The 12,975-nt window shown below is 49.6% G+C and overlaps 1 protein-coding gene across 2 annotated transcripts in view; it reads right to left on the bottom strand.

Moving 5' to 3' along the window:
* Positions 1–12,975, bottom strand: part of DPYSL2 (dihydropyrimidinase like 2) — a 132,324-nt gene that overhangs the window by 62,764 nt on the left and 56,585 nt on the right. Inside the window, exons 1-2 of one of the 2 annotated variants that reach the window (XM_004775084.3) lie at positions 4,890–5,261; positions 1,325–1,413 (exon numbers count right to left, since the gene is read on the bottom strand). In XM_004775084.3, coding sequence (XP_004775141.1) covers positions 1,325–1,413; positions 4,890–4,928 — 128 coding nt within the window. In that variant the 5' untranslated portion in view covers positions 4,929–5,261. Of the gene's footprint in view, positions 1–1,324; positions 1,414–4,889; positions 5,262–12,975 lie in introns of those variants that run through there. The other variant, XM_004775083.3, reaches the window with a different exon arrangement.

Genomic DNA, 12,975 nt, shown 5'->3' with positions numbered 1-12,975 from the left:
ATCACACAGCAATTCTCTCCAGGCCTGGCTGCAGGTTACAAACATTTATTTTCAACCCTGAGAAAGCAGGAGTGCAAAGGCAGTAGGAGAACAAAGCAAAAGAAAAACAAAACAAAAAAAGTGAACATGATGATTACAGCTATTTAAAAATCTGGAAGCATGCACTCACCAACCCAGATACTAAGGACAGAATAACTGATATTATGTTGGAGGACATGGATTCATTTTCAATTTTTAAAAAATATCTGGGCTACATCTTCCTACCAGGTTTGTTTGTTTGTTTGTTTGTTTTTCCCCCCTGAAGGAAAAAGTAATCAAGGAGTCGATAAAGTTCTAAAACAAGTTAGTGTTGACTAAAAATAGCACTCAGGCTTGCTCACTTCTAGGCCAGTATCATGCTGCCTTCTAATTGGGGGAAAATGGAACATGAAAGTCATGGTATTTGAGAGCCTGGAACGGAGAATGTCACAAGCAAACACACATGGAGAAAACATTTAAATGAGGAAACGTTAAAACCTATTTTAGGTTCATAAATCAGGGTGTGAGTTTCCAGGCAACAGACACATCCACTCCAGTTTTCCACTCCTCTGGACTTTGCTGCTAGCACTTGATGAATGCTGCTTATTTAAAAGATGTCATTTGCTACAGTGTTTGTCTTTAAACAGATGTGTTCCTTCTCCAGGGCCCTGTGAGCTGTCCCAATCCAGAGGGCAGGATACTGGTATATACTCAGCTCACTTAACCCTCTGTTGGTTCTCTTCTGCGGCACAATACACAATAAACACAAGGGCAGTCTTACTTGTGTTTGTTGCCACTTAGAGAATGAAACCTACCACGCCCTCAGGATGAGGCAGTACTCTGTTACTTGGTGAATTGTTAATTTGGTGTCCATTGGCCCCCCACAACTTGGATTCTTAATTAAGAAAGCAGATGTGTTATCTTGGTAGAAGAGGATGTTAACACTCCATTTGTGTTTTAGATTGGGTAATCTACCAAAACAACTACAGTCTAGGAAAACCTTTAATATATTCAATAGATAATAAACCAAGCATTTGAACTTGAACAAGATACTGTGTCACCTCAGTTAAAATAGTAAATTACATAACACATAAGGAAATGGGTGTGCATTTAATTGTGGCTTTGAATTCCCTAAATGTGAATTTTCAAGTTCACTACTTACCACCAATCAAAATGAGCTTAAACAGACCTTAAGTTAGTCAGTCTCTGAAGTCTCCAAAGTTTGATCCTATGTACGTGAACTTAAGTAATGCTTAGGAATACGGGGAAGGTACACAAATTCGTCTTTATAATGAGTTCTACTTACTTGATCAACCCATCTTCCATGTATATGTCTGCATAGAATGACTGGTCATCATTAACAATTTTACCTCCTTTGATCAGAAGACGATCGCTCTGAAACAAAGAAAGTAGTAATAAGGTCACAATTCATACCTGACCTATAAGAAACACTGGTACTAACTAAGACAATGAGCTAAAGACACATTTTTCACTATTCAAAAGAGATGCTCAAAATGAGTCAATTTTGGAAAGGTTCAGTGACAAAGGGGAACCTGATGGACAACTTATTCATCACTTGATGAGTCAGAACCTACTGGCAAAAGCTCAAAGCTTATCCTGGGTTTAAAAACAAAACAAAACAAAAACTATCCCTTTCCACTTAAAGAAAAGAGAGAAAATGAAAGAAGACACAACAATCTCCTTTAAAGAGCAATGGAAACATTTCAGATAAAGAAGACAATATTTTTTAAATGGCTTTAGGCTAAACGTCACTTAAAAAAAAAAAAAATGCACCCACATGTAGGGAAGTCAATTCTTGGCAAGGCTGGTGTCAGGGAAAAATTAACCAAGACTGTTGTCATGGGATACACTACACAAACACACTTGGTTCAACCATTGCAAAGTTTCATTTCAATACATTCTTTATATTTGCTTTTTATCTTTGAGGTAAATCACAGAGATCGTTACAGAGGGGGGGAAACACCATTCAAATACACACCATTTTAACTACCAAGTTGTTAAGAAAAAGGTAGAGTTCTGTGATCAAGTAGATGAAATGGCAAGTTCCAAAATCTATATCGTTGATGCACTTGTGTTTTAATTATTGAAGAATATGTGTCTATGACCAGCAGCACGTGAGGGCCAGAAATGCAACAGAAATGTTACATTATGACTCATCTCTATCCCAAATGCTGTTGCTGGAGTGGGATATCATGGCCTGTGTTCAGTGGAGATGCACCTGTATTCTTCCAGACTGGGCTACAAGTTGAACCACAGATGCTCTCTTAATATACAAAACACTTTAAAGGATGGCAATCACTTGATAATGGTTAACTTAAAATTCAGTTACAAACCCAATATTCTTACTTATGTGCTTATCGCCCACCAAAACAAGAAAATTATAGCAAATCTTTAAAAACTATGAGTGGTGGTGGAAGGAATGAATGAATAAATAAATAAGTAAAATAAATAGATATGAGCTGCCAGACACCTAGGGGAAAAAGATACTTTTACACATAAATGCACACACAGCCAGGTACAGAAAGTATTTATTTCCCTAACATAATGAAAAACAGTAAAATCATTTTAATTTTGCACTGTAGGGTCCTTCATCTGCTATAGACTTCGGAAACTCAAATGGGAATAAACAGTCAACAGTAATTTCTGCACTTGTGTTAGGTAAATATCAAGACCTTTACAAACTGCTGTCATGTATCCAAAGTCACCAAAGCCTCAAAACTCATCTGTGAGGTGGGTGGGGCCAGATTCTTATTACTATTACAGGTAATCAGATGAAGGCTGACAGGTCAAGCCACTTGCTCAAGGTCACCTGCTCCAGTGGCCTTTTCTGTCTATAATGATCTTCCTTCTTTCCCCCAGTCTCCAGCTCTAACAGGATAAATCTCGCCTAGAAGGAGAAGCCTTGCCCTTCACTACCAGCACCCTTAGTCACTGCGGTACCTGTCCCAGTCATCACTGCGAATCCCAGAGCCAACATCATGCTAAGAAAAAAAAGAGAGAGAGAGAGAGAGAAAGACATCACAGCCCGTCCACTCTAGTGCCTTCCAGAAGGCTTCTTACATAAGATGCTGGCCATGATGATGGAGGGAGGGAAACCATGCTATAGGTCCCAAGATAATGCAACCAGATTTTTAAGGGTAGAGGGGGCGCTTTTTAAAAACAAAACAAACAAACAAAAAAAAAGGTCTTGTTTGCTTCTTAAAATTTTTTTCTCCCCACACTGTCAAAATGAAATTCTTTTTCATTCACAAAGACAACAAATTTGAGGCTTACAACAAATCTGCTCCCCACCCCCACTCCCTAGACTCCTTCCTCTGGAGCAGGGAAAACATGACGTGGGGTCAGTGCCCCTGAGCCCAGCCCTTTCGGATCTTGGGTCTTCCGCCTTCCATAAAAAGCTAGTTACCGCCCCCCCCCAGCCCCCCTCCCCCGCTGTAGCACAGCTTGGCTCATCCCATTAAGTCCTCCCGAGCACACGCCCCCTCCCCTGTGCATTTGTTTCCACGTCTCTCTCCTGCGGATGGGTGTGCCCTTGTGCATCCAGAGGAAGCCGGGGTGTCCGTGGCTAAGGAGGAAACCAGAGCGAAAGCGCGCCCTCAAATCCAGCCCTAAACACATCTTGAGTTTACCAGGATTCTTTCGGTCTCTGCCTCAGCCCTGCGTTCTACCCAGCAATCAACTGCCCAATTCCAATTGCATATCATTATATAACAATGAATTTCGCTCGCGTTCCTCCCTCCCCGGGATTTTATTCGTGTATGTAGAGAACTAGGACTGGTGAAATTTTTTCCCAGGGGAAGATGGAAAGAGGGTGGGGGCAGGAGAGCGGTGAAAGCAAAAACGGGTGGTTCAGCACTGAAGCATCGCAAATTCATCGTTTAGATGGTTTTTTTCCCCCCCCTCATGACTTACAAACTAACCACCCCAGGCCCCAGAACCGCGCCGACACCTCCGGCCGCTGCAATCATTGTCTGGCCGAGGCCAGGCCGGGCCATCTGCTCCGCACGTCGCGCAGCGCCATTACCTCCGCGAGCCCGGCTCTGCGCGGTCCCCAACGCCCACCCTCCCAGCCCGCTTTGTATGCGCCAACACAGGCGCCTCCTTGACTGCAGAAGGGGCAGACACAGGAGAGCGAGTTCAGAGCCCTGTCTCGGTTCCAGCCCCAGCGAGGGCGAGGAAGCCGAGAGGGACACCAAAACCCAGCCCCTCATCAACAAAAAGCCCACGCCTGGCCCCCCACCCTCCCCTGCTCATCACCGCGTCCCTGTTTTTCCTTCCCGTTTCCACATCATCCCGGTACTCCGTGCCCTTTCCAGCATCCCTCCGCTGTCATTACGCCTCCGGGCTGAACCCCGCTCGTTTTTCTAAGAAGCCGGAGGAAGGCTCCAGAAAGCCTTTATGGTGGGGGCGGGAGGCACAGGGAGAATCCATTTCTCCATCTCCCCCATCCAGCTCCCGGAGTCCAGCCTCGCAGCACGCAGCCCGGAGAACAATATCCGAGCTTCAACCATGCATATGCAATCTGGCATCCATTTGCTTACACCCCGCAGGCCAGCACTGCAGCATCTCGCGCTGACAATAAAAGGATACAGCGGCTCTGGCGCGCTACCTAAGACGTCCTTTAATGCACTTACGCTCCTATTTTAATGCCTTGCAAATCACGTAGCTTACAGTTCTCTATGATTGCTTCTCCCACCACTCCGATCACCTTCTTTAGCAACAGGAAAAAAAGAAAAGAAAAAAGAAAAGTTGTGTTCCTCTTCCTCCCCCTCTTTTTAAAAAATTCCTCAGATGTTCTTTGCTACAAAAGGTTGCTGGCCGACGGCAGATTTCCCAAGTACCAAACTCACCGTGATGCGTGGAATATTTTTCTTCCCCTGATAAGACATCTCTCTCCTGAGAAAAAAATAATTTCAAGAGGATAGCTGTAAAAGCAAAAATTGCCAGGAAAGAGATGGTTTTTTTGTTTTGTTTTGTTTTGGCTTTTTGCAGGATTGAAAAAGATGCAACTGCTTAGCTGGTCTTGCTGATAGCAGATTTCAGGAACGTAAAGGATAAATGCAATCCTCTGTCTCTCTTTCTTCCTCTGCTCCAACACAGCCCCAGCTAGGGCGGAAAAAAAAGAAAGAGAGAGAGAGAACAGGAGGGAAAGGGGTGGAAATAAACTACAGCAATAAAAGCCTCGGTTCAAGTCGGCCACCGCGGCGCATGCGCCGCCAGCCACTCCCTTTCCTCTCAGGCAAAAGCCATCCGCTTCGAGAGAGACGAGCCCTGATTGGCCTCAATCGTGGGATATGCAAATGAGCGCAGGCGGGGAGGGGAGCGGCGCGAGAGCGCGAAATGCTGCAGTGTGCCGCCGAGGGCGGCGGTCGATGCGTGCGCCCGAGCGGGGAGCGCGCCTTTCGCGCCCTTTCTTTAGGCCGGAGCACTGGGGACTGTGGCTGGCAGCCGCCCCAAATGCATCATCGGCAGCTCAAGGACAATGGAGGGGTGGTCATTACGGGCCGGGGGAGCCCAGCCCGGCGACGGCAGGCTTCGCCGCAGCCCGTGCGGCACGCACCCGCTCGCGCGCGCCCCGCTGGATGCCCGCCCGCGCGCCAATCCGCGGAGGCCGCCGCTGCAGCCCCGCGTGGGGTGACTGCGCCGAGCCAATGGCTTTGCTGGCGGCGAGCGCGCGACTGCACCGCCGGCCGGCGCCGCGCCGCCCGGGAGGGGCGCCCGGGCCCTCCTCCCGCCGCCCTCGCCCTTCGCGAAGGCTCGCTCGGCCTCCGCCCAGGAGTCGATGGGGAATTCAGAGGGCAGCGAGCGGAGGGAAGGGGAGCCGGGCGGAGAGCGGCGCAGCGCCGGCCACGCCCGTCCGCCGCCCAGCTCCCGAGAGAGGGGCGGCTGGACGCGGGCCTGCGAGCCGGGCTGCGCGGGGGCGTGGGGCGCGCGGCCGGGCTGCCTGGGGCTCCCGGGGCAAGCTGCGGGAGGAGAGCTATCCTGAGGGAGGGCGCCCGGCGGCGGGCTGCAGTGGCATAAGCCCTTCGTACTGCGAGCAGGGGAGGGAGGCCGCGGGAAGGAGGTGGTCGGCTGCTGGAGCTGGGCGACAGATGGGCCCTGAAAGCCCGTTGGTGCCCGCGGGCGGCCCGTGGAGGCCCAGTGTAGGGCTCTGCTCTCCTGAGCCGTCACGCCTGCCCAGGCGGGGTGCTCAGGTGGTGCTTGCAGATCTGTCCAGGAGAAACTTGGCAGTACGGTGCCGTGGACAGGGCCTCCACATCACAGTGGGACAGAAAGAGGAGATGAACTGTGGGGAAGCAGGAGGAATGAAAGAAGGGGAAACTGAGTCATGGAGAAAACCCCTGAAATCAGAGTTAAAAACACAGACCACTCTTCACTTCCCAGTCAGAGGCACTAGTTAACGATTCAGAACGCGTTCCGGGCCTCCCTTCTTGGCGCTACCAGCCCAACGGGCCCGGAACCCCTCGGTTCTGCTGGTCCAAATCGTGTAGTGGCACTCTAACTGCCAGAATCCTTGTAAGAGAAATAAGCCCGTCCACTTGATCCCAAGCAATCTACCAGGGGTCTCTGGAGATGTTGCCCAGGCAAGTACAATGACTACAACATCTGGGTAGGCCCATGGCTTTGGGTTTCTCTGTCTGAGATCAAACGATAGATAGAACCTTCCATAATCTAGGCCATCAGGCACGCATGGGGGGGAAAAAAATAGAATCTATTTAATTAGCTCATACCTGCTCAGCAGATTAGCCAGATAAATACAAAATAATCCTGGGGCCACTGTGGGCCCACGTTCCAGTGTCTTTCTGCATCTGGCCACCTGTCTGTCCAGAAGATCTAAGATGATACTCTTTCACTCTTATTCTGGTAAATCCTGAAGTCCCAGAAAAGAGCCACAGCAAGCTTCATAGCTGGCTAATTCATTCAAGTTCCCATGAGCTGTGCATCTTGAAAACAAAGTAGAACCACCACCCGCCCCAACTATGCGATGTGCTAAGAGCAATGTGACTTGATGTCAGCAGGTATTGGTGTCAAGCTGTAAGGGTTAAAGTCACAAGTCTGAGAAAGCTAAAACATGCCCTCCTACCAGTGAAAGCCAACTGTAGGTTCCAGAAGGGCCGGGGGCAAGTGTTCAATTAAATCATGAGTAAAATACCACTAGGAAAGCAAGAAATAATGAGATTCAAATTAATTTAAAACAGAATGACTTCTAATTAAATTGTTTAAGATTCTTGTTAAATTTTCCTGCTCCTGAACTGTTTGATCTTAACAGATTTAACTGTATCTTGTTACCTACTAACTTGCCAATGAATAGTTTGCTTTGTAATAAAAGCTTTAAAAAAAAAAAAGGTTATTTATTTGAGCGAGGGAGAGCAGGAGGAGAAGGGGTGGGGGTATGGAGAGAAAGAATCCCAACCAGACTGCCTGCCGAAAAGAGAGCCCCACAAAAGGGTCTGTCCCATAACTCCCAGACCATGACCTGAGCTGAAACCAAGAGCCAGAAGCTCAACTGACTGAGCCACCCAGATGCCCCTGTAATAAAAGCTTTTATGTCAGTCTTCTTTGTATCAACCTTATTTCTATAGCCATCATATGAGGTTCTTAGTCCATGACAACTGACATTTCCGCTCATACACATCCAAAGATTTAAGGTTTAAATTGATCTGTCTGTTCTGACTAGAGCTTAAGAGTATTTGGCACAAAGAGGATACCAAATAGTTTTAATTGGCCAGGGAACTGTCTGCAACCTGCATTTCCTACCATATTTACCGCTCAGTGCAATGCAGAAAAGTAAAGGGGGTGGGGAAGAATTTTCCACCACTCTGCACTGATAGACTTGTTAATATACACTGTTTTTTCACATTGTCTTTAGACAAACACTCCATGAAAATTCCTGTATAGTTACAAATCCTTATCCCTGAAGCAAATATTTTAGTCTATTCTCGGGCATAATTTTTCCAAACTTCTAAAAAATTAAATGCATATCAGGGAACCTGGGTGGCTCAGTGGGTTAAGCATTGGCCTTCAGCTCAGGTCAAGATCCCAGGGTCCTGGGATGGAGCCCCGCATCAGGCTCCCTGCTCAGCAGGAGTTTGTCTCTCCCATGCTCATGATCTCTCGATCTCTCAAATAAATAAATAAAATCTCTTAAAAATTCAAAATTAAGTGCATATCAAATATGAAAAGAGAGTATTGTACCCAGGTTCTGCATCAGTCTCTGACCACGGCCTCCTCTGCAACCTCGCCTCCCAACCCTTGACACCCGTGCCTCCATCCCCATGCTCAGGTGGTACATACAGACAGAGACCGGCACACATGCTGCGCCTTGAGGCTGTGTGCCTTTGCAAACCCGTGCCCTGGCCTGTGTGGTTCCCTTCACGTCCCTCCCTTGTCCCTCAACCCCCTGTCTCCCTGCTGCCTCCTAAAGCGTTAAGCAGAACCTCCTCTCTCCACCGCTACCGGAACATGCATCTTTCCGTGTTACAATTATTTGTCCTCTTCTTCTGTCAGAACAGGACTCCTGAAAGCCAAGAGCCTGGCATTTCTTCCTGTGGTGACCAGTACCCTCCTCCCTGACCTGTGGCAGGAGCCCTCAGTGTTTGGTATAAAACAAAATGCTTTCGTGCTATTCCCAGAGAATTGCCATGTTTCTTCCATGTCACTGCCATGGTGAGTTTTCAGGTCAGGAAAATCCCCAGCTCAGCCTTTCCCTTAGCACTGTTGTCTTGCTGGGTCTTCCTTCTCTCCTCCAAGTCCCAGAAACTTCAAGAGAGCCTTGCTATAATGCAGCTCATTATTCCTTGTGTGGCCATAGCTGCCTGAATTTTCAGCTAAGCAGCCCCTAAACAAAGCTGCCATGTACCACCACACCTGATAAAATCCAGGGAGAGGGCGTCCGGTTTAGAACTCTAGAATCCTACAAGGAGCCTCGAGTCATTCCCCCCCCGCCCGGCCCTCCCCGAGCACTAGTTCTTAGACTGTTCATCTCCGCCCTTCCATTACTCTTTCTACGTGCCTGCGGGGAACCCTTTATCACATCTACAACCTACACCATGCCATCCTCACCTCTGGCATGACAAGGCGAGCAGGACTTTCCATTGAAAGCTAGCTCTCACAAAGACTAGGAACTCTTTCAAAACGGTTCCTCGTGCCTCACCCTTTACAGGGCCTGACAGTGGAGGGGGGTGAGGGGAGGGCTCCAGAGGGCTGACATCCAGTCAGGATTTTTAAGATGTCCAAGTTGTACAAGTTGTCCCAAGTTGTGCTGGGAACGGGGGTGAGGAGATGAGGGACCGGGGACGCCACAGGGTGACAGGCTGTTTTCGGTTCCTCAGCTGCTGGCGCAGTCTGCCGTCCAGCCTCAGACAGGGCCCACCACTGTTCCTGGTTTCAGCTTCCCCCTTCGGGACGCTGCAGTAGCTGGTTCTGCTTCAACGGCCCCCGCTAGGCCTCTCTCTGTGGAAGGGCAACATTCAGGATGTCCCAGAGTAGGGAAACTTCAAGACAGACATTTTGACCAAAAGAACAGAGCCTAGACGTGGCAAAGAGGAGAAGTACCCCAGACCCCCTCACCGCTGCAGAACTGCTGCTGAGGGCTGTGGCCTCAAATGCACCCTGCAGAGGAGGTTAAAATTAATGCAGTGGTAAACAGAAAGCACCAACATTCTTCCTTGCCAAAAACTAAGGGCACTGACTAGGACACTTGAGCTGGAAGTGACACCGTCTCTGCAGATGGAATCTGGCCATAACAGTCGTTTTCTCTGGGTGCAGAGCCCTGAAGGGGCAGTCCGCAGAGGGACAGGCACAGGCTGCCCGGTCCAAGCCTTTCCAGCGGGTGCGTCCTTTACCCAGGGTTGCTGAGTGCTGACCCATGAGGGTGGAAGTGACTGGCCCTCTGAGCCAGATGCCGCTTGTGGGAACACTGGAAAGAGTACGGGCCCGCTCAGCAGGAGCTCTGAGAGCATCCCCACCCAGACCTTACTGGGTTAAGACAAGAGGCTCATCTGTCCCAGTCCTGCTGGACACTGGGACACAGAGGAAAGCATGCAATTCAGAATCTCGTAGCCTTTGGCTTTCTCCTTTTACCACTCCTTCGTAACCTACCTTGTAGGTCATCCTCTGTATGACTACAGATTTTCCATAAGGTTTTTTCTGCGGGAGGCTGGAGACACACAGCTCCTTGCTTTGGCCGTGGTGCCTCAGGCCCGCCCTCTGGTGGCCAATAAGGAGAGTGCGTTTTGAGTCCCCTCTGTCCTCAACTCAAACTAGGAAAGGGCCCAGGCCCAGGGTTTTCAGGGGTGATTTTGCCTCTGCATTGGAATCACCTGGGACCCGGTCAGACCTCCTGATTAGAGTCTCCAGATATGAGACCCAGGGATGTTTTTTAACCGGTTTACCTCCAGCCAGTACCCGACCACACCCTGCTTTTTAACGGAAGAGGAAGCTGGGAGAACATGGACTAGCACTCAGGTCTGAGGCCCACCCAGGACTTCACTCCCCAAAGTAGACCCATGGCCCTGCTCTGTACCCCATGGAAACATCTTATGAAAGAGTGGTAAATATTCCCACTATCTTCCCACTTGATTGTCTTTTAGTAAAACACTCATGTGGTCTGCAGGAGGCAACTAGCATTACTGAGCACCTGCTGTAGTCTAGGAAAAGCAGAGTGCTTTAAATATGCCTTATTTAACCCTCCCGCAAAACCGTACTAGGGAAGTCTTCACGTTCCTGTCGTATAGCTAGGAGAATAAAATGCAAAGAAACCTCTCGTTCCAGGCCCAGCTGCGTGTAAGAGCGAGCACGGGATTCGAATCCAGATCTGGGTGACCCCACAGCCCGAGGCACTAGTTCTTTAAGTGATAAAGTACTTCCATAGCAGAAAGTGAAAGAGGGGAGTATGGGTGGCCTGCTATCTCTTTACCCCTTTCCCAGTCCTCCAGCTAACACCATGGGAAGCTCCAAGGACTTGCTGCATTCCTTGGCCCTGCCCCTTGTCCAAAAATTCCCTCTCTCTCTTCATCACCAGGAGGACTTCACTTTCTGTCAGTGGCCAGCTCTCCTCTCATTGGAAACATAATAGATGATCACTAACATGTAAATGAGCAATGAACCCTTACCTAGCTACCCAGGGGCTAAAAGGGCAAGCCCTCATTGAGGGCTTGCCTAAAGAAAATGCAAACTAAACAGACTGCCTTCTTTCCTGCCTCATCCTGCCCTCCCCACCTCCGCAGCACCCCGGTTTCCTGCTGCTGCAACTGTCCTCTCCTCTTCCCTTCCCTGCAGGGATGGTCCTTCTCACCCCTCCATGCCCTCTTCCGGGACATGGGCCCTGACTCCCTATCTAAAGTCACCCCACGTATTGGCTACCTTCCCTATCTCAGCAGCCCCTCAATGCGGGGACCCCAGTGGGAAGTGTTTCGTGTATTTGTTTCCATCTGTATCCTTTAGTCTCTACTTCACAACAACTGCAGCCTCCCTAAGGCACCTTGTTCTCCACCCCAACCAGCAAAGAGCTCACAGCTCAATAAACAGGAGTTCCCACAGCAGCCCAAGAGCAGAGCCTCTCTGAGGATCTGGTGCAGATAGCCTCCCACCGCCCTGCCCCAGCTTGCCAACCCTCCAGCCTAGGTAACCCAGGCCTCCCCTTCCACCTCTGCCTCCCCCACTTGCACCTGCCCCCCTCCAGTCCTCCGCCAGTTCTTACTCATTCCTTTGTTTAAAATGCCAGATGGCAAGAATTCACCTCACTGGATTGGGTCACCTAGCCTCGTGGCTCCCTGTGGCAGATTTCTCTCCCACTGGGACCTGGCCTTCAGGTGCACCGGGCCTTGGCCTTCACCAGGCATGACTCCAGCCACAGGTCTGCCCGTGGTTCCTGCAGGTGGGTTCCCTTTTCCAAGCCCAGGCTTCGGGCTCGGGCTCCAACACTCTTAGGAATTAAAGCAGATACTCATCCATCTGGGCCGTCCTTGGTTCAGAAGCTGTGTCAGTTCCCCAGAGGATGGAGAACACGTGTCAGCTGCGTGTCCAGAAAGTTTAAATAACATGTCAGGAGCTTCGGTCTCTTTGAAGAATCCAGCCGTGTTCAGATACTGAGAACTACCCACTTACTCAAAAACCTTCTGTGCCTCTAGCCCAGCTCGTTCAAACAAGAGTCCCTGGAGACCTCCTCTGGGGCGATTTATTAGCTTAGTCTGTGAATTCTTGGAAGTAGTCCATTTGGGTAGTGTAAAGAATTGCTGAATTTCCCCTTCATCAGATTGGGCTTCCTCACTCCCCTATCGCCTGCCTACCTGCCATTCTAACTTCAAGTTAGAGTTTATTACACAGTGTACCAGCCCAAGAGGACTGAAGGGTAATCGGGAGGTGAGCTCACAAGCTCACACACAGCCCCTCCTCGGGCTGCAAGACCTTGTGCCAGGCGAGGCCATGGGGTAAGGATACATGGTGCTTCCCCGGCCCCAGAGAAGCTCTCTGCCACGGGCCTGGGCCCCCACAATGTCACCCACAAGATCACCAAAGACTGACACCAAAGACCACCAAAGACTGAGCACCATCCCAGTTCTAAGCATGCCTGGCTCCCTCGAGAAGCAGAACAGGACCGAACGGGACATATGCAGATAGGTAGGTGACTGTAAGCTACACCAGCTGGAGTAGATTCTCCATCACATATATGGGTCTTTAAACCAGATCCCACGCGTATGGGCCACACCGACTTCAGACAGGCATGCCATCTAACCAGGGAGGAAGCTGAGTGCCTCAGGAGTTCCCCTCGCTTCCTCAGGGATTGAGAAATGATGTTACATCAGTAAAATGTCCGCTTTAAGGTGATCCTGGGGGCCTGAGAGACTAAGGGCCACTATCTCATTGGCGGTGTCCCCATCTTTCCTGTGCTGAATTAAGGGCGCTGCTGCTTCTGGATCTTATGCTATCCTGAAT

This window comes from Mustela putorius, unplaced genomic scaffold (genome assembly GCF_011764305.1).
Source record: "Mustela putorius furo isolate JIRA1106 unplaced genomic scaffold, ASM1176430v1.1 tig00000242_pilon_pilon_pilon, whole genome shotgun sequence".
In the NCBI taxonomy this organism is placed as follows: Eukaryota; Metazoa; Chordata; class Mammalia; order Carnivora; family Mustelidae; genus Mustela; species Mustela putorius.
This window is presented reverse-complemented; position numbering and strand designations above follow the sequence as displayed.